At 34.7% G+C, this 22735-nt stretch overlaps 1 protein-coding gene across 12 annotated transcripts in view; it reads left to right on the plus strand.

Annotated features, from left to right (window-relative positions):
- LOC102695531 (teneurin-2) overlaps positions 1-22735 on the plus strand; it is an 822495-nt gene that overhangs the window by 564740 nt on the left and 235020 nt on the right. For 2 of the 12 annotated variants that reach the window (XM_069196094.1, XM_069196096.1), the window contains exon 1: positions 18318-18715. The exons of the other annotated variants lie outside the window; for them this stretch is intronic. In XM_069196094.1, coding sequence (XP_069052195.1) covers positions 18667-18715 — 49 coding nt within the window. In that variant the 5' untranslated portion in view covers positions 18318-18666. Of the gene's footprint in view, positions 1-18317; positions 18716-22735 lie in introns of those variants that run through there. 12 annotated transcript variants of the gene reach the window in all.

The following is a 22735-nucleotide window of genomic DNA, read 5'->3' on the forward strand; positions in this document are numbered from 1 at the left end:
CTTTCTGCAACAGGAGCAGCCTCCACACTGCAAGACAAACAAGCTCATTGCCTGCATTCCCCTGATAGGAATCTTTGCTTTAATGTCAACCCACTGAGCATTTTGATGAGTTCACGATCTTTGGTGATAGCCCACTCTTCTGCAGGGCACAAAATATCACATATCCTGTGCCTGGACATATTTATTTAACCAACCTGTCAGTAGCCACTGAAGAGCATTTGAAAATGAGTTTTTCCTAGCATTTTCTACCTGTATGTGCAGTGCGTATGGAGGTACAGCATGTGATATATACTGTACATGTACAGTGTATGAAGCATACTGTATGTGAAAAAGGTTTCAGGCCATCTGTATTCACTTTTAACCATCCATCCACCTTCTAACTACTTTTTGTAGTTCAAGGTCGTAGGGGAGCCGGAGCCTATCCTGGTATCCATCCAGTATCTTAATAATTTTGTTAAAATTAAGTGTATAAAAACGCTAAAAAACTACATACAGTACATGATGAACTAAAAGTGGTAGAATTTAATTTATATGTAATAAATTGGTAAAAGGTGTTATTGTGAAACGGCCATTTGTTTTGCATTAACTAATTTTGTTTATTTTTTATGCCAAACACCACCATAATTACTATATATCTATATTATGTATAATATATGAGATTATGTGTGCGATGGCTTTGATTTGACCAAATTACCAGCAATATAGCACAATTAACACAGAAGAATGCTTCTGAGAGATGAGCACACATTTATACAAAAAGAAATGCTTGCCAGAAGTGTTTTACATATTAGGTTTTAATTATGTGTACTACATAATTGTATGATAGTGATATATACTGTACATGGTGCTTATAAGGAGTGACTGATGCAGTAGTTTTGTTTGAAAGTATAGAGGACCATTTACCTTTTTGTTGTTGTTTAATAAGTGATAGTATTGTGGCCAATACTAAACAGTATCTATCTTTTGTGCACTTCTATTAACATACTGTATTATATTAGAGCTTTCAAAGAACATTAGCAAACAATACACAACAAAGCAAGAAGTACAGTTGGCAAAGCATAGCAAACTGACATGATTTAACCCAGAGTAAACTAAATTATATAGTGATACAGCTTTGTGAAACGAGAGTTTAAGTTAAGTGAGTTTTGCAAATGTTGATAGTCATGATCTCTAAAATATCTGGGCAGTTAGTCCTACAGACGTGATGCTTGAGGATGCTTTGTTTCTCATTATGTGAAGAATAGTTTTCAGTCCTGATTCAGTAGATCCCAGAATATACACATGCAATAAGTCTTAACATGCGGTATGATTCTTTTTTACTATTTCAGCCCTCTTTCTGAATCCCCATTGTGTGTTCATTTTCATGCTCTTCCATAATTAAACAACTTGAGTATCTTGGATTTAAAATCAGTACTTGATCTGCAGAATTTCAAGCACTAATATTCAATGAACCTCTTTGAAATAGCTGTAGTGTTTTAAAGAGCACCAAATGAAAAATCAAGTATTCGTCATCCTGTTACCATGGATACTATTAAAACTTTGCAGAGAAATCAATCCATTCTATTGGTGTGCCTTGCTTGAAAATTGCCATTTATTTTCAGCTGTGGACTTTCATACAAATTAGTATGTAAGCCTGATACTTCATGAAACTGGACATGACGAACATGAGATCTAGGTTGCATTAAATGTTAAATGTATCCAGTTCTGATCTTCACTGCAAATATAGTAATTTAGCTCTGGCAAGAATGTGTAGATGCACAATAATTTGGCAGAGACTTGTATTTTCCATAAGACTTGTGCAATCTGTGTTTTAATTAAAGGTTTTGTAATTTATGATCTCACCTTTAATTAAAAAAATTTGCATTCTTCCACATTATGATCCCAAATGGTGATATGGCATGCCTTGTGTAAAATCATATGTGTATCCATATATTCTGATGAAGAAAACTTTTCAATGTCATGTGATTTTTTAAGATCAATATTTGGCAATTATTGGGAATGTGAATAGAAATTGTCTCTTACTATTTCACAGTTCTCAGAAATCTAAACCATATAAATAGGCAGATATACATTCTAATTAATCCTTATTTGGGTCCATCATTGGGGTCTAGCTGACTAAATATATACAAAATAAAATAAATATAATGCATAAACTGTACATTCACAGTCTTTTTTCAAAATCATTGTAAAAGCATATGTTTTAATTAAATTATTTTATCTTTATTTGGAATATTGAGTCCCATCAAAAGGTGCCATTGTCACAAGGCCCTAATTTGTCCTGTTTAATAGTGACTATTTGTATAAACAGACTAATTATTGTATGAACAGAAGATACCATAAAAAAATCTGACAGCTAGGAAGAATTAAAAAATGTTATGTAACACTGACTTGTATAAGGGTCTCTGCTGCATGTGACTCAGAACAAGACTGTAATCTTCGTTTTACTGCCGCTTTGATTTGAAGCTGGAAAGTGCTTTTGAGGAAAGCTACATACATGTGTTTGTGCATGAGTTTAGAATATTGCTTCTATTACTATGAGTGCATTAATGTTAGTCAAAAGTAATCTAAACAAAAACAGATGTTTTAAGACATAATGTTTTAAGACTTAAGACATACACTGACATCTGCTCAGTTTAACAGGACATTTGTAAACTTTCCTGGGAGAAAAAAAGTGTCTCATTTGGAGGTTTCAAGTGCTCATCAAACCCCTACATTAAATGTACAATCAATTTTCACCTTGATCATGAGAACTGATCTTTGTGCATGAATTATTGATTTTCTGGCAAGACTAGTCTTACATTTGTTTGGCTTTGACTTTCTCCCCCTAAAAAGTTAGTCAACCTCTTCAAAGTCATTGGAATTCAATTGTGCACCTCACATGAGTCCCTGCACACTACCTATCTAGACATCTGTTTGTTTTACATTGGCCACAAGGCAGCACAATTCACCAGACTAATTAGTATTAATCAAAAAGGATGGGGGTGGGGGGTGGAACAAACAATCATGCCATTTACATTAACTGAAAAATCTGTTGTTAACCTCTGTAGAGCTGAACTCTTTTCATTATGGTATGAAGCTTCTTAAAATAACCGATTTAGCACCAAAAGTTATCTAAATACAGTTCTGAATGCTTTGGATTTAAATAATCCAGGCATCTATCCGTTTTTCAAACCACTTTTCCCATACAGGGTCATGGTGAACGCGAAAGCCTAACCCAGCAAACAGTAGGTGCAAGATGAGATGTACCCAGGACAGGACACAGGACTCAGGACACAGACACACACACAAACATAGGGACCAATTTTCCCAGAAGCCAACTAACCTACTAGTATGTTTTTGGACTGTGGGAGGAAACCAGAGCACCTGGTGAAAACCAATATGAAAACCGAGGGGACATACAAACTGCACGCAGACAGCACCCCAGGAATTGAACCCAATGCACCAGGGCTATGCGAAGCACTGATAACCATCGCGTGACCGTGCCACAAGGATTGAAATGATTACCTATACATTTGTATTTCTGTGGTTTAAATTGTTTTTTTAAGTGTACAAAACAAAAGAGTAAAAACCATATAGAACCACATCAGAGACTAGCAGACGGACTGTGTCAGAGAGCAGAATCTCAGTTGATAACAATACAGATCTGTAAGTCCATAAAGAATGAAGTTTTATAGAACATACGAACTCATAGTACACTAACACCTCCACTCTAAATAATTTTAAAACGCATGCAGAACTTTAAAAAGTGCAAAGTTTCAGAGCAAGTGAGGTTACATCTCTCATCAACATTAAGGACAGAAGGTATCTCATGGGATGAAATTGAGAACTGATTCCCTAAATTGATGCTGTAGCTTGAAGGCATCCTCAAAATAAATTATAGGGACTCAGTCCATTTTCCATTGCATTACAATGACGTTGTTCACTGTTCCAGTTGTGAGAGATGCTGCAGATCACAACCAACCCTGCCTTTATAAAGATGTATCTTAAGTCCAAATTACATTATTTCTATTTGGGTGCTTGTTTATAAATGACATACATGGTTCATCAAATTTCAGTCATCATTTTTTTGTATAGATTTGTCTTCATCTGTTTCAGATAAACAGTACCTAAGACCATGTTGTTATTTCAATGTCACCCACAATAAAAAAACTGCAATGTCATTATTCTTCATTCATATAAAACAAATGTTGGTTTTATTTCTTTTCAGTGAAAGTAAGGAATCTGACAAATGAAACAATGCATAATGTTCATTTTTGGTAGGTTTGCATAATGACTGTGGCTATGTATGTCTGATGACTAAGTCATTTATTATTTCACTTCCTTAAAAAAATGTTTAAGTAATTCATTATTTACCATCTTTGATTTTAAGATTCTGTCTTTCTTTTTTTTTGTGTATTAGTTATAAAAAGAATGCTTCTGGCATCGAATGCATTATCAGACTGCAGTACATTGATTAACAAGGGCACCATGCAATGGAAATAAAAAACACAAATATTCTCATACTTCTTTGTTATACTGTGGAATATGTTTCGGTAATATTCGGTCACTGGCGGAGGAAATATTCTAAAAATGGAGGAAGAACAAGAAAATGATGAGAATTATGAAAGTACAAATGAGCACTGATTTGCTGTCTGGAAGACCAAATGTCCCCTGTGAAATTCTGTTCGCAGGTGCTGAGACGATTTTCAGAGGGAGCACTGATTAAAATTCCTCGCCTTGAAGCAGGGTGCATGGTTTTCCACGTTCAGACGGAGAACACAGGCCAGGGTGCATCTCTCAGTGGAATAGGAGGGCATCCTCTGCATGCTTTAAGATATTAGATGGTTTTGCCCTCGTCTTTATTCATCTAAAAAAGCTCCCTACACTGGTAATAATATGGGCTCAGTGTCAAGTACAAAAAAGAGAAAAGAAAGCAGAAAGAAAAATGGTGCAGTATTGCTCCTCCAGAGATTTTTTTTTTCGAGTAGGCTGTGTTTAGGAATGTGTTCCAATGACAAGACAATCCTGAGGATGTCTCCTATTTTTACCCCCCTCTCCAGTGGGAGCTCACTACCGGCCTGTGTTGCTATCCTTCACTTTAATGAGCTTTTCAGATAGGAAAAGGGGTACTGGGAGAGCCTCAGGTGCCGTCCAGTGCCTGTGTGTAAACACGTTGAGATTTGCATCTCTCACCAAGGCTGTTTCATGTACGAAGAGATTTCAGGAACAAATTACTTATTCTGGAAGTGTGTTTGAGCAGTGCAGCTCCCTCTGCTCATTGGTTCCTCTAATCCCTCTGTGTTGTAGCGCCTGTGAGTGGATTAGAAGAGAACTCTCTCCACTGAGCAGGCTGAATAAATATTGTTACTCTGTGTCTCCCATGGTGTCATTTACAGAAAGGCTTGCTCTTTAATGATTCTGTAGGTTATGGGCAGAACTTCAATTGAACCTGCAACAATGAATGTGGTAATATTCATTCTCTGGGGCCTAAACTTATTTTTTTATCTGGACCTTTATCCACTTGTATTTGCTATTGCATCTCACCAGTCACTGCCACCACCAGACTAATTTATTAACCGTCTCCATCAAAGTCTCTTTAAATGGTTAATCTGAGGCAGCTCTTGTGGTTTGCTGCTTCTTGTCACAAGCAATTAATTTGGTCATTGCTTACTTGTATTGATTGATCCCATATAAGCAGCATAATCTCTTTGGTTTCTGAAAATGCAGATTTCATGAATCAGTTTGACCTGTGTTCTGAGATATGTAGAGGTCTATGAAAATCAATTTCATTGTTAATGTAAAGTAGGGTTCCGGGAAGGCAATATACTGTATTATCTCATAGTATAATGTCCTGTACTTGATGCATAACTGTATAACAAGATAAGAATTTCCAGTCTTTACAGCAATGCATTGTTGTGATGTATGCCATATTACCGTGTGAGAATAAAGGTTTTATGTGTATTTGTTGAACATATAAAAATCACTTTTTCTTTATAAGTTGTAGAATCAAAGGTAGATAACTAGAAAAACATTGCTGCATGTATGAAATACATGTCAGTATCATAATAAAAGACAAACACACACACAATTTCTGTCTGAAGGACAGAGATTAATAACTTGGAACTAAAACTGACTCAGAACAGAAGGACGGTTGATCACCACTAGAGCTGAGCTGTTCATTAGGACGTTAGAGAATCCCTGCAACACTCATGAGGGGTGTAAAGACAGTGAACACTTTTGTTTTGTTTGTTTGTGAAGCAAAGACTGTTACACCATATTAAAGTACATAGAGCTATGTGAATAATGGTTTAATTATGTTACATCTGTTTTGTCCTGAAATTACAGTATACTTATGTTTCTAATACTGTTGCATTATGGTGTTGTAAACAAGCAGAGCTAATAAATGTTCACATCCCCATAGTTAAAAGTGACCTGTTTGATCTTAAAAAAAAAAACTTTGAAAGATGATTCTTTTAAGATGTATATATGCAGTATTACTGTTTCACTGATCAAACGATACTGTAACTATCCCATCTGATGAAGCCTAGTAAGGACAGAATGGCTGGCTATGGCTGCTTACTGCTTGACTTTGTACATACAGAATTAAATTAGAACACACTTTAGATGGTTCTGCCTTCTGGTTTTGTGAAATGGCCAGTGCTAATTAAAAATCACACTCCCATATTTTCCATCAAAACGTTAGGTGTTTCACATCTAGCTAAAGTTGACACCTGGTCAAGTAGAGGAGAGATGAAGATTCACATAACTTCTTCCAAAATTTACATCTGCTATATTTCACTGTTTAATACCCTCAGCATCTGCTATAGATTTAGCATCAAACAGACAACTGATTTTGTAGGTAACACTGCAGTCTTACTACAAAATTCCAGAAGCCACAGAGGGTTTCTGTTAAGCAAACCAAGGCCATGCAACCCCTTCAGTGTTTCCAGTTGTGTTTCATCACTTGGGAATTTCTGTTTCCAGCTGGCTACTGTCATAGTCCAATATCTTAACACTGATATCATGCTACAGGGTTTTGTCTGAGCTCTGAACAAGCACCTTGACTAGATGAGTTACTGGCAACCTCAATTTTGCATATTGTTTGCAACACTTTAAGCTCTATTTATTGTCTTGAAATAGTATCAGATAATGATTGAGTTTTAGTTCAGGTTAATTAAAATAAAGTGCTGTTATTCAATAGGATAATAAGAATGGTAGTTCCAAAATTACCCACCTTGACATTGAGTAAATAGATTTTATTTTCATTAAGTTTAATGCTTTTTGACACCTATACAGCTGTATATTTCAGCTGTGGCAACATAGCTTGTTTGTACAGTATAATAGTGTTAGTATTAGGTGTGTTTATTTTGTAAGATCACAAACCACTTATATAAAATCCCATTTATCATACAGTGTATCATATATCAATCCCATATATCATACTTAATTGCTACATAAGCAATACATGAAGAGTAATATTAAACATTTTACTTGGTTTAGACTGTAACCAGCTATAAAAATAGATGAAGTCTGATATAAAATAATAATGACCATACTCTAGTGTAGTGACCAGGAAGAACTGTAGGGGAAGATCCCATGTGCAGAATAGAAGGAGTTAGTATTACTGTAGTTACTGTACTATTCCATAATAAGAAGAATTATGCTTTTCCAGGTCAAGTCATGATTCAGTCCATAAACTTTCCTGCTCTGTCCTTCATAGCACAATCGGTATGCATTTCACCAGAATTGTTTAGTCTGTTTGTTTTATTGGGAAATATTTTTTATGCTTCCTGCACCACTTAGAAGGTGTTGGATTTTATCTCAGGTGCCAAAACTAGTAACCATTGATGTTATATTTGTGACATACAAATATCCCAGCCAATGAATAGAACTAATTTAGCAAGTGATCCCAAACAACAATCTGTAGTATACAAGTTTTTTGAAAGAGTCAGTTTATTTAATAAATACTCTTTTACAAATGTAAAAATGTCGCTGATTCAAATACCCAATGGTCATTCGCATAGAAGCCTTTACATGGTTATACAGTAGGTAGCATTTTATGATTTAAAAACAGTTGCTTCTTGTGAGCACTTTTAGAAGAAGGATGTAAAGGAATTGCATTCTCCTAATTCCTACAAGTCTGTTTATTTCTTTATCAAGTAAAAGAAAACTGTCAAAACTATGTTTGAGAAAGTGTACTGAATTTAGACCTAACACAGACCTTGAAAAGTACATTTCAGACCCAAATAACCAAGTGCTCACGGAAATATGTTGATGAAACTTCAGTACCTCAGATGGAAGGCTGGTGATTATGGTTCTTCAAAACCATTCATGTTAAATAAAAGCAAGGAAAGTGAAAATGCAGTTGGATAACATTCATTCTGGTGGAAATGAACAGCATTAAACTAATCATTCTAGGGTCTGTTCATCTTGTCTTGTCATTGGTGGAATCTGTCCACCTGATGCACGGAAGAATGTGAATTGGTTATTTAAATTGGTACATTAAAGAGATGTTTACAGTCAAATTAAATTGTCTATAAAAAAGCTGCTGTTGTTTTCTCTCAGTAATTTACCAGTTAAGTCAGCCAATAAATCCCAGATTGTGAGATCTTGGTGATGTCTAGATTTGCTTTGATTCTCCCTAGTTGGGGTCTCTGGTGCTGGAGTAATTAAACAACATCTGGGCCATGTGGCTGTTTAAATCATTGGACAAAGCCAAATGAATTGATTGTGAATTAATAAAAAACTACAGATGTAATCTAGGAAGAGATATGTCTTATTTTTACAAATTAGTTTAAATGGCCAAATTGGAATCATTGTGTACTAATTATACCACCATTGGTGCAAACAAAAACATTTAAATTAATGTAAAACCTTAATTGGGTTTTGAATCACATTACTAATTCATATATAATAAATACCGAGAATCCAAAGAAACTTGCCAGTACACGGTATATGCATATTTTTGTAAAAATAATGTATGTGTATTTTGGAAATTAGTTCAATGTTTTGATAATTCATGACGGACTTTGATACTCTGTGGTTACTTTGACTATTGCATATGACTCAATCACCACAGGATTTGGGTACAGGTTATATGTTATTTAACCTGCTGAATGTCAGATCTTTTGGAAACCAACAAAAGGTAAAAACTTAGGAAAAGATCAAATTCTCCCTAGAATTCTTTCCAAGAAAGCAATACCTTTTGTACCATTAATATGTTGAAGGCTGAAATAAGTCCACTGTTGCTCATTATGGTGTATTCACAACTATGAATTTCTGATATGGTAGATATTGCAATATTTGCAATCAAACGCATTCCAACAGTGATGAGCCATTATCAAGAAGACCACAAGTCACTACAGCTCACTAAGTTTATACATCCAACCATCCATTTGATAATTTCTTCTTCAAATTCAGGGTCATGGCATGTCCAGAGCATATCTCAGTGAACCACAAGTGCATTGTGAGATTCACCCTAGACAGGATGCCAGTCGATCGAAGGGTACAAACAGACTCAGACATGCACACACTCACACCAGGGCCAATCTCCCCAGAAGCCAATTAACTACCAGTATCACCTACCAGTGTTTTTGTGCTAACCACTGCACCTCCAAGATCAATGGGAAGAAAATCCAAATGTGATGATATAGACCAGAACATCTAATTGCTACAGAACTTCACTTGATAGATGGCAACTTGACTTCATGATGACACAGTGACACATTAGAGTCTTGTCAGCTTTCTCATTACTTGATCTCTTTCCTAAAGCAGAGCTGCTGTCTCTGGTCTGCTTGCTTTCTTTCGTCATCTCCTGGGTTTCTGCAGCTGTTTGTGGTTATTGCATGCTTGGTTATGGTCTGCTGCTCCCAGACTGACCAAACTCTTCCTTCTCTTTCTGTTCACTTGTCTTCCATGTCTGTGCTCTGCTTTTTTCACTGCAGCATTTATTTAAGGATCTGATTAGAGATGGAGATCAGTTCTTGTCAATTTTCCTAACGTAGAGAGAGTTAATGATATTAGTACATCTACTTTCCCCTCTTTCTCAGATCATTTTGGCAGCTCACTTGGCTATCAAACTTTTATGAAAATGTATAATGAGACCTGCTCATGTTTCACATGAATATCTTTGCATGTTATTTTTTTTTAGCTCTGCACTGCTCCAAAAGTCCAAAATGTCTCGTTACCTTTGCTATTTGTGCAAATTCCTTTTCTTGTTGGCTTTCTGAAATGTTTGATTACAAGCTCTCAGATACTCAATGTCAGATGCCTACAACGAGTATACCAAGGAAGGCATGTTTTAATACCTTTTTGAAGTTTTCTATCCCATTATACAGCATTTAACATAATATAATGTACAGTATAACTTACTTTAAGTCTGAAGAACTTAACGATGCTCATTGCATTATTTGTCATGCCAGTCCTTATGACTAGTTCTGTAAATCTTTCCCCCTTTAAATACACGACTGTAACTACTGTACTGGTCTAGTCTGAGGACCAAACACTTCATTCAACATAGCCAATTGCCTATCCCTCTACACAGGTGGTTTACAGTTGATTACTAAAGTATACTCCTCTAATATCTGTGCTCAGATCATTACAACTGGTGATACCTGCTACTGCTGCCTTTTTTTCATCGATCTGCTCAAACGCTATCACCTGTATCCTGTATGTCTGGCTACCCCTGGGGCGCAAGATATCTCAATATAGCCAGGCAGTTATGTCCTCTAGTAAAGAAGGTTACAAACCTGTTCATTGTCATATAAATGATTACTAGGGTGCTATAAACCTCACAAACCATTTAAAAGGCATACAAATGATTGTTACTGTACTGTTTGTCTATATACAGTGCAGTAGTTCAGTTGGACTGTCAGTCAAACTGTCAGACAGTCCAATGTTGTACAGAGTTGGTACTATAAAACTATTTGGTACTATACAGTATGTGCCTTTTTGAATACTGCTATATACTGTAGCTACTTCTTACTGAATATCTACACAGTATGGTTGGCTAGCCAAGTAGCTGGACACATGATTCATACACCCAGGTGATTACCCTCTCAAGCCAAGCTAATTGATATGAATGCATAATTACTTGTTCCTTAGTAATATAATAATTGATTCAATGGTCACCTGAAAACCATCCGCATACACGCCTTTTAGGATATGTCATTTCTGCATTGGCTTTCATGGGGTCACTCCTGGTCCAATCCTTTTGGAGAGCCAGCTACCTAATTTTTATGACCAGGTGACACCACTTCAGCCAAGAAAGTTAAAAACAAAGAGAATGTAATCACATTAACTTAATGCAAGGCTTGTGTGCACTACTGAAATAAATTAAATTATACAGAGCTGGTTTCTGCTTTGATCAAATTTTTTCTAATGTTAAAACCAGAGTTTTATTTTTTTAATCATCTTATATCTGAACATTATGTCTTAAAGATTTCTCTTGTGATCTAACATAGTGTAAATCTCAAAATGTACTTTTCCTTTGGAAAAAAAAACTTTAAAAACATAAACCATAAATCAAAATATGTTCTTTATCACTCTGATTAGCTCAGTCTGATTTAGTTGATGTTAACTATAGCAGCCAGTCATTTCATCATGCAAATGTTTCTCTTATTCTCTTCACACGTCAGATGCTAATTAGCAAATATCTAATTAGTGTTAGAAGATTAATCACTCTTGGGAAAGTGGTTTAGGCTATGAGATGTGGTGGAGCAGACTGTGGTGTGACAATGATGCTAAAAGCTTCTATGCACAAAGACTATTAAAAATACTGAACAGAATAAAATCTGATTCCTCTTAAAATTACATTTGACAAACAATAAAAGGAAAAAAGTAAAGTTTTGTGAACAAAGCTGCTTTTAGGCGAGGTCAAAGTAAAAATAGATCCACTTTTGTATACGAGAGCATTTTTGTGTGATGCACTGATCACAGAGCATTAGAAGAATCTATGTGGAAAAAAACATAATGTAAAAATAATGTAAATTTATTCATGCAGTAGGCACAACTAAGTTTAAACAGTATACAGTATATCCAGAGGTGTTTGTGTTGTATTACCTCGTCAACCTTAATTTTCATCAAACAAAGCATATATTTAATTTTATTTTTAATATACAGTGTATTCATTTATATGAACTGTTGCTACAGTGCTAAACATCAAACACAACACTTTTTTTATACATACCAAAATGGTTATATCATGAGAAGTTTCTTTTTTAAAAGTGTAACATTAAGTTTTAAAGTCACAGTTTGTGGTAGCAGAAGTCCCTGGCCCTGCCACTGTTTCACATTGCCCCCATGTTCTTTAACTTCAGCCTCCATTGCTGCTTTGCTCTCGGCATGTAAACCAAATAACCTCTCCTGTTCATAGTGCCGTACCTTAATCACAGACAATGAAAACTTCATAAGTATTATTCTTTTAACAAACAATGGGCAGAACATGAATATTTTGATGACATAAACATGTATTAAAAGTGATTGTAGAATCTACGTCTAGTACAAAATTACTGGTTAGAGCTGTCACATTAGTCACAAATGAGACGTTCTTTGCTCCACAGAGGTGATGTATTTCTTTCACAGTGCTGAGTTAAAACTAGAGGTACTGTACTGTATGTCTTTCTTGTTTAACCTGAGTTTGCATGATGAAAAACACTCCGTTATCTGGAATTTTTCCCTTGCTAGTATTTTCTTTTATTCTTCTTCATTTATAACTATCATTATTGCTATTTTTGGGTCACGTCATTAGCAGAGATAGGGCATCTCTTACAGAGTAACACATTTTCTTCTGCAACTTTGTTGTGGAACAAAAGAGCAATTTATACCCAAGTTTCGCACCTCCATAATTTAAGGTCCAGACCTACTGATTTAGCTTTGGCAAGTTTTGGTATTGAATACAGTCTCCCATTTAAATTCAGAAATAATGCAACTAACTGTGAAGAAATAGCTTTAATGTGTGTTGAGACATTTCACAGAGAAGTTAGCTTGTGAAAATAAAACAAGTAATAGGTTTATTCCATGCTGAAAAAAAGAAGAAGAAAGAGAACACAACGTTTCGGCCGTGGAGCCTTCTTCAGGTGTGAAAATAAAAGCATACTGTACATATGTAATACTTATATGCTTAATTTGTGAAAAGTAACAAGTCCTAAAGGGCAGAGTAGAAAAAAAAATCAAAATATGGATGCCATGGTTTAGATGTTTAGATGTGCAATGATTACGCCTAGTTCTGTTTAATTTTACAGTTGTTCATGTGGATTTCTACATGATTGTTTGATTATTGAGATTTTGAACTAAAGACCAGCTGCTTGAATTTGTATTGATTAGTCTTTGTGAAAACAAATTAAGAAATAAAAACCTCTCTACCTGACAATATAGACTATTATGTGCAGTTTCAAAGTTTGTGCTTTTAATTTGAACGTATATGACTTACAAGTCAGTTTAATTTAAATCTTTTATCATGGAGTTTAATTCAATATATGCTATAAGGACTGATTCCAGAGAAGCAATAACTTTATGTAATGTGGTGACCACAGTTGTACACAATACTGTACTCCAGATGAGGTCTTACTACATTGCAATTTTAATAAAATCCATGATTTATGTATTTTCCATTTCTTTCATACAGTAACAGCAAGAGTCTCTGAGGCAGTCTCTGGAAGCAGGGAGTGAAGGAGACTCACAGGAAGGTTTATTGCCCTTATTTTTTACAACCAGGCGTGCTAATCATGGAGGTAGTAAAGACAGGGGAAGAGAGAGACTGGATCTGTCCTCCAGGAATCACAAGGCATAAAATAAAGAGAACAGGGTCTCTCCCCCTTTTTAAGGGGACAAAGGTGAGCCAGAGGGGAAAGGGGAAAAGTCACTGTAGCTGTCCATTCTAAGGAAAGAGCAAATTGTTATAATACTTTGTATTTTTTGTTTACTTAGTTTATTTCGTTTCTTTATGTTATAATTTATTTATTTTTTTGTTAGAAACTTGCAAAACTCTCAGTTGTCTACATGAAATATCTTAAATATAATATGTTAAATAAATGATTATATACTGTATATGGACAAGTGTTTGGTTTTGAATTCCCTTTGCCACTTCTGTTTGCTAATACTTCTATTTTGGTAATAACTGTGAAATATTCTAGTTCTCTAAGTATACGATAATCTAGATCATTGATATAACTTAAAAAGTGCTGTAGACCTAGTACAGATCTCTGTGCTGCTCCGCTAATTATATAACCACAACTGTTGCAATTATCTTTTTTTCCTTGCCTTGTTTTCTATCTATTATCCAGCTCTCAATGTGAATACAAATGCTACTCTCAATGCCCACTACTTGAAATTTTAGAATTAAGTCTTTCATGAGGACCTGTATTAAATGTCTTCTGAAAATCCAAAAATGCAATATCACATGCACCATTTTATACAATACTGCTGTTGCTTGTTCAAAGAATTCTGACAAATTACTTGAGCAGGACCTACCTTTTCTAAATCTGTTTTGACCATCCATAAAAATACTATTTCTATAAAAGATTTATCTAATTTAGTTAAATTACAGTTCCCAAAACCTATTAATCATAGATTTATTCGTCTGGAATTTTGTTTTTGCTTTTGTAACACCTTTTATGGATGTGTGATGCATAAGCAATTTTCCAGTCAGTGGGTATTGCTCCCATCTTGAGTGACGAGTTTGTTAACAGCCTGTGGATAATGTCTATTGTTTTTTAAATGCAATAGTTAGAATATCATCAGGCCTTGGAAAATTAAGTGCTTTCACTACGTGCTACCTACTGTACCTTGCATGTACTAATTTATTATAAAACTTTCACTTTCTTGGCCTGGCATGTTATGGAGTTCTTTCATTTTAAACACCTGAGTGAAATACAGTACCCTTGCATTGACAAAGAATTTTTTTACTCTTATTGGTGGGATACTTTCGTCCTTTGCTGTTGTAATACTGACAAATATTTTATCCTGCGAGACTGTATTGTTTTCTGTCTTTATCTTGGCCTTTCCAATATTCCTTTTTATCTGAGCTTGCAATTCATATTATTACTTCCTTGTTGATCATTTTTTAAAAATGCTTTAATTTCTTCTTGTATTAATACCTGCTGTCAGAATCTGTACATTTTCATTGAAGAAACAGGTGTTTAGTCCAAATGCTACCTGCTTTTCATGTTTTGTTTTTTCACATGCCTTTTTGTCTCTAAATAACCTGGTTTCAGACCTAACTATTATATTGGTTAATTTAGTTTTACCATTTAACCCATGTGATGTGTCAAAATGGCAGTTTTTAAACATTGTCTCATGATTCATCAGCTATTTCTAAGCACTTTTTGACATTTCTAAACCTTTATGTATGACAAATAGTATCCCACTGTGATTTCCTGTTATTTATTATGTTTATTGTGTACTGATAATTAGATAAATGTGTCTTTGTTTTCTTTATTGATTATGTCATCGTCACTAATGGAACAGAATAACTAATTTTAATGTTCCATATGTTCAATAAAACTAGTTTATTTCCTTGCATAGTTAATTAAACAAAATATAATAATATTTGGAATATTTTTTGTTTAAATGCATGAAAGGCTAAAAATGAACTTTTATCTGTGTAAAATGTGGTGCAAACTATGCATTTTTTCAAATTCTATGGTGTCTGGGTTTGAAAGAAGAAAACATTGAGAAATTTGAAAAGTCAAAGCATCCATTTTTTAATTTATAGTGCACAGGGAAAAATAAAAAAAACAGAGCACCAATGAAGCAAAGAATATCCATGCAGTATATGCAATGCATATACTGTGCTATAAAACATGGAGTCATCAATCAGTGTTTTATAATCATCACGTTTGAATGTGCCAATTGTTTGTTAGCTTGACTAAACATTACATCTCTTGTGCTACATGGGTTAGCCCACCTGTCATTTCTACCTGAGGAAAACATGGCCCACTCTAGTACAGTCAAGCTTGGCCCTACTATCTGGGAGATCCCCGTCACAGTTGTCAAAGACATGGTTTGAGCCCAAACCACAAATCAAGACTTGTTTTATGGTACATTTGTGTAAAAAAAGAATCTCTCTTTTTTTTGTATTACTTCCGGAAACATACTGTACAGTATGTTAGGTTACACTGGACCTGTTGTTAGAAAAAGACTAGCCTTCATCTGTTTTTTGCACCTACTGGTCAATACTGTATTAGACCAATACATGAAACATTTTATTAATATGTTACTGTTATCCCCATTTTAGTTATTTTTAAAGTATTTTATTTTTTTAATTAATTAGTGGATGTTAATGGAAGTAGGTACTGTAGGTAAAAAAAAACTGAATGAATAACATTGCACATCAGGTAGATCAATGCTTTGAACTAGTGAGCTTGTGTGATTAGGTCCTGTTTAATGAATGAAGAAATCCTGTATTGATTTCCAGGAAAAGAGGCTTTAAAGAAGAATTAAATGAATGAATGACACCATTTAAAAGTTCAGGGCTTCGTTATGCAGTACATGCGCCTATACAGTACTGTAAGTTTTGTTCATCCTAACAGCTGAAAACATGCCTGGAAATCTTTGAAGTCTCTAAGCAACTGAAGTTCTATAACCAGTAACAGTTTTCTCCATTGATTTATGAAAAAAAAATAAAGAGTGGAGTTGTCAAAAAATAACAAAATTGAAAAAAGCATTCCCTTTTTACCTGCACATATTATTGACATAATTTCAAAATGAACCCTATGGCTAAGGCATACAAAATTTAAAACTGTGACCTTAGTTCAGCACTTATCATAGGGTGAGATTTTTTTTATCACCTGTGTAATACTAAAATACAGTGTATATATATTTTGATAATACCTACTGCTGTATGTTAAGGTGCTTGCATTACAGCTGGAGCCAAATTAGTATGCAGCAATCAGACAAGCTTTAATAGGAAGTGTCTTGTCTCTGATAGCATTCGCTTCAACCACTTTATACATCGAAAACAGACAACTCCTCTCCCTGTGCCATTCTGAAATTGATACCAAGAAGACTTTAGACTAGCTACAGTGGGAATATGTGAGTTTCCGTTTGCCTGGATCCCTGATGCTGGGTGGGTGAGTTAGGTGCTTGGAGTCTGCATTTCTTACTGTATAACTAATCTTGCTTAGTGGTCCTTTGTGTGGAACCTTGGAGGGGTTACCGCTTTGGAGTGTTTTTTGTATTCTGGTTTATTGTATTCCGTTCTTTTAAAAAAATACAACTCATAAAACCTGGTTCACAAAAAATAATAACTCGTAGTATTATATAGAAATAAACTTTAAAGAATTAAAACTAATAAAATCTGGTTCACAAAAATAATAACCAGTAGAATGTATACAGAAATAAACTTTATGGAATTTAATAATATCTGAGAATGGGGGATGGCAGCGGAGCCAAGGATATTCTCTGTGTATACTGTAGGTGCCGTACAGGAGTCCTTGCTTAAAGAGCTTTATAGTGTAGCATTAAACCCTAGGAATGTTCTCACAGCAAATACTGTACCATGACTATTCTTGAGTGGATCTGCTTAACAGGAAATAAGGATTGACACTATGTTCTGTGAGTTCACATGCAATATTGCACAGTGAGGAGCTGAAAAACAGGAATGCTGCGCTCATATGATACTGTAAATAACCACATGATTGCTTGACGGTTTATTGCTTTCAGCAGGTGTTGGTAGCATGTCTTGATGACACACTATGGTGGTTCGCTCAGGTAAAAAAACAACAACAATCTGCTCAATTGATTGTATGCTCTGAAGCATATTAAGTAGAAAATGATTTTAATACAAAAGGTTGTTTTTGCTTTCTCACCTAAAGAAAACGAATTATTTTGATTAATCATGTTTGCTTTTTTCTGATGAAATATAGCTCAGATTTACATTCTGTAAGAAAGAAAAACTTTTAACCTGTATATGTATTTACATACTCTTTTACCAAACAACAAATATAAAGGAGGTAGCTGCGAAGATGATATTTTTCCCTCTGTGTTCTTGCATTCTCTGTGTCTTTACATCCATGAAACAGATTTAGACTATGAACAAATGCATTATGATAATACACCTGTAGGGGGATTGGAAAATTAGACACAAAAGAATTATCATGATAAAAAATTCAGAATCTGCCACACTATATTAACTAGTATAACGGTTTCTAAAATTGAGAACCATCTATCAGGACTGGACAAGTTCTGTTATTATTTTTTCACCTTGATACTACGCGTACTCTTTTTTCCTTTTCTCTCGTTCACTCCTCTGTCTCTCTCATTCGCGCTCTCGCTCTCGCTCTCACTCTCTCTCTCTCTTTGATGAACACGCGTTGTCACATTCCAGTGATTTGCCTCTTTCTCTCCCTCTGTCTCCACACTCACGCCTTGCAGAGCTGTAGCCAGAGCTCCCAGGCACTTGGGCTATCATCAGTCATGTGCAGAGCTGGGACTGAGCAAGGATCTCTCTTTCTATTTACTCCAACGAAAAGACTGAGAGGAGGTCTTTATTTTTAAGCTTCCCCTCCCCTTTCTTCTTTCTAAAGACCGGCTGCCTCTGGGAATGGACTAAGCAAGACAGACAAAAGATCCAATTTAACTTCAGAACAGTGTGATTTTTTTTTGTGGTGTTATTGTTTTGTTCTCATTACAAAGAGAAGGATTTGGCATCTGTAATTTGAGACGGACAGTCAAGTGAAAAGGCAAGAGATGCATCACTCTGGCACTAACAGGGGTAAAGCGCTTGCTAATGAGGCAGGTAAGAATACGCTCTCCCTTTGCTTTGCAATTGATGGGATTACACAGATTCTCCGCGCTGAGGATGTGCGCTGGATTGCTTTATCTGGAGTGTATGTATTCTTTACATACCGAGTCTCATTAAAGGTTTTAATGGTCTGTATTGAGTCCGGTAAGAGTGCTAGGTTAAAAAAAAAGTGTGAAGCTATTGATTTGAACAGAATGCACTTGAAGACGGAGTTGAGTTTGCATATAAAAAATACACTACAGTACATGCAATGTAAGTACTGTACTCCCTGGAATCAGTCATGATTCTGATATGGCATTGGTAGCACAAGAAGGTGAATTATTCATATGTATTTGCTATTTCTGTTTTTTTTGGGGGGGGCTTAGAAATTGTCATCTTCTCATCAGCTCTTAATTCCCTATAAGATGTGTTATGCTTCTTTAACCAAGGAGTGACACTGAAACCTTTTGCCTGCCTCACCAATAGAGGCTGTAATACTTAGTACTATAGACAGCATGTTGGTTTTAAGCACTTACAGTATAAATAAATCTAAAAGGCTTACTCATTTCTATTCAAATTAAAGTCTATTTAGATCAGTAGACAAAACTCTCTAACAATGAGTTTTAACTGGTTTCTCATGGTCTTTTTCAACTTTATCAATTTTGTTCTCTTACAGTAGAGTAAATTCTGTCTTCATGACTAAATTTATCTTACTGTATATACAGTATGAGTTGTATTTTCTGGGATTAATTTCATTAGGTTTCATCAGTTTTAAGGCTTAAAAAATCATGTCACTTCACATTTTTTTTTCTTTTTTTCAAAAAACATCTTCCTTTTTATCAGAGTACATGGTCTGTCGTATGAATCACTAAGCAAATACTGTATACAGTATGTAAGAATGAGCTGAATAAATTATTTTGTATTCCAAACATGACAGGCAGTTAAAGCCTAAGATTTTGTCTGTATGTTTTATTATATTGTGTACCTGTACACAATACCTGTACCTGTACAGTATATAACCGTACAGTATATACAAAATCCACTTACTGTATAAAGGTATATACTGTATATATAAGAAGTGTATGACTTTGGTGTGAAGAAAATATTTTTCAATAATGTCAATTAAAAAAGTTCAGATGACATGTAAATTAGATTTAATCGATTTACTTAATTTCCATATTTATAGGAGTATAGGAATTGATTAATGTTCAGACTTGGTGTACTGGGTTTTGAAAATTGAATTGTAGCAGAAGCAAACTTTTTGAATAATTTGATTATTTTTGTAATACTAACCTTTGAGTTAATCTTTATTTCTCATTCTCACCAAAATGGTTTCTATTTTGCCTGTCTGTTCTAGCCACATCTGATCCATTTTGTTCTTTTTTTCAGTTTGCTGTAAGATAGAATGATGTATTTTGACATTGATTTATTTCAGTTTAGAAGGAAGGACTTAACCTTTGAGTGTTTGGAGTAATATGTTTGAGAGATTGAGGTAGATGAGGGCCATATTTCCACTGAAATAATTAAAATCCTATTATTGGTAAAAATAAAAATGCATGCAAAACATTACTGTACAGGTATACTCTATATATTATTTATAGTATGACAGTATAATGTTGAATTGAGGTTTACATTATCTTCTCATCAAACTTAATATGACAATCATATTTTAAGTTATTTATGGATGTTTTATTGCTTTGACGTGTCTGAAACTAATTTGTTCTTTACAGAACTTACACCTTAAAGTCAGGACTTTTTCTATGACATAAGTTGGGTGAAAAATTATTTTCCATGAGAAAACAAAAAATCTTAATCAAAGGAAGTGGGATAAGGTATATTATAATTGCTTTTCTCTGAATGTAGTAGCTGCAGTAAATGCTACTCATGACTCATCGAAACAGTAAGAAATTTTATATTGAAATAACTGTTAGTCTGTTTGTGGTAACTGACACTTCTCTCTTTGATTTATCATTCTCACCATGGACTGCTTTAAAGAAAATACTTATTTTGCAACAGTTTACTTATCCATGGACCAGTGGGCAGGGAATTACCATTAGTAATCTAAACAGACTTAGAATACCACTCAGTGAGGTGCAGAAACTGCTGCCTTTACTGCTAAATTCATAGGACTTAAATGCATGCAAGCACTCCTACATCGCACCATTCTCATTGATTTGTAGTATTGATTATCCTATTGACTTTTGTTATAGCCACACCACGCTGCATTTACACAGTGTAAATGTTACTTACAATGACAGCAGTGCATGTGGAAGAAAGAAAAATAAATAAAAAACTGACTTTAACCTTGTCTGTCATTCCAGGGTAACATCCCAATAAATCTTTCAAATTACAACAGCAGTAGGGTGTCATTAAGGATTCTATAGTCAAAATATGGCTGAAGACCTTGCTTTTTACTGCCAGATTAGACTTCAATGTTATCAGACACTTTCTCCCTGGAAAGCAGAAATTGTCAAACCTGTATTAAAGAGAACACTTGTCTACAGTGGTTGTGACGAGTCCCTGCGTGTGCATCAATCAAGCGGCAGTTGAAATATTCTGTGTTGTGTTTTGACTGGGGTGGTTTTACAGGTAATTTGTTGTTAATTGCCTTGCACTTATACATCTGTATTTCTCCATCTGCTCTTCAGCTGTCCAAATGGCAGTGCGACTGCAGTTGACTTTCAGGAATAAAAAAAAATGTTTCTGCAGTCGGCTGCTTTTGAGCATTAACAGGAGAACAAATAGAAAAGAGTCTTTAATGAACACAAAACACCTGTGCAATATTTCACAATTTCATTTATACAAGAGGAAATAGCTAGATGGTGTGCATTACTGGATTTTATTTTGATCCAAGTGCAAGTTGAGTTAAATGGCCATGTCTGTCAGCTTTACTAAGTAATAAGTGTGAATAACAAATGATTATTGTTCGCATTACTGTGCATGATCTTTAATGCTCTCATCAACAGGTCCTTTTAGTCTTCCAGTAAGTGGTGAACGGGGAGATTCATTCTGACATAATGCAATGTTTTCTAATGTGGAGGTAGCAAAATAGCTATAAAGAAATATAGAGGTTGTTTTTTTAAAGAGTTTTTTTTCAGAAGGTAATAGTCCATATCCATTCCAATGCTGTCATATCTAAGAAGTAGTTTCAGCGTCAAGGGAACCCACCCATAATAGGGTCTCATCCATTTCAAGTCTCAGATCTAGCCCAGCACTATAGAATAGGATGGACAGTTTACATTTGAGGGAGGACTTAAAATAATTTATCATTAAAACTATTTTGTTATTTTTTATGTTTTTACTTACTGTTTTAATTTTGTGTGAAAACAGCTCACTGATTTGAAGGTGTTAAGCAGCAAGGTACCCTAGGGTGTTATTTTTAGAAAGATGAACATGGAGAGCCAGTCTGTGACTATATTTAAAATACAGGATCACTTAATGTACTGTATATTAATGAATATTGTACACACAAACATCCAGAAATTCATCTGTTCATTCTCACAAGAGTTTACATAACCTATAATATTAATACTTAAAGACATATTCACAGTTCACAGTTTTATTTTTTGAAGAACACCAAATATAATTAATATTTTTGTATGTAGTGTATTTAGTTATCTCATAAAATTGCACTGCAAGGCAAATAAACACATCACTGAACTTGTCCAGAGCAACCCATCATCTCTATGTGTAATGGTCCATCATATAAAAACATTTGAACAGTTCTATCATGAAATTACCCAACACCAAATTTCCAACAATTTTCTTCTGAATTAATTTGTCAAAATTACTCCCAAGGCCAGGGAAATAAAAACAACAACATTCATTGCAGTTAGTATTGTTAGTAGACCTAAAAAGGCTCCCCGCTGTAAGTATTTTGGCTCTCATTTCTGTTATTTTTGTATGAGTATAAAACAATGTTTAACAATTCTTCCTTATTGAAAACTTATAATAGTTTTGGCTACTTAAAGTTTTATTTTTTCAGTTTACTTTTGCTGCTTCATGTACAGTGCATCAGTCATCTCATGTTGGCTA

Source organism: Lepisosteus oculatus, chromosome 11, assembly GCF_040954835.1.
Source record: "Lepisosteus oculatus isolate fLepOcu1 chromosome 11, fLepOcu1.hap2, whole genome shotgun sequence".
In the NCBI taxonomy this organism is placed as follows: Eukaryota; Metazoa; Chordata; class Actinopteri; order Semionotiformes; family Lepisosteidae; genus Lepisosteus; species Lepisosteus oculatus.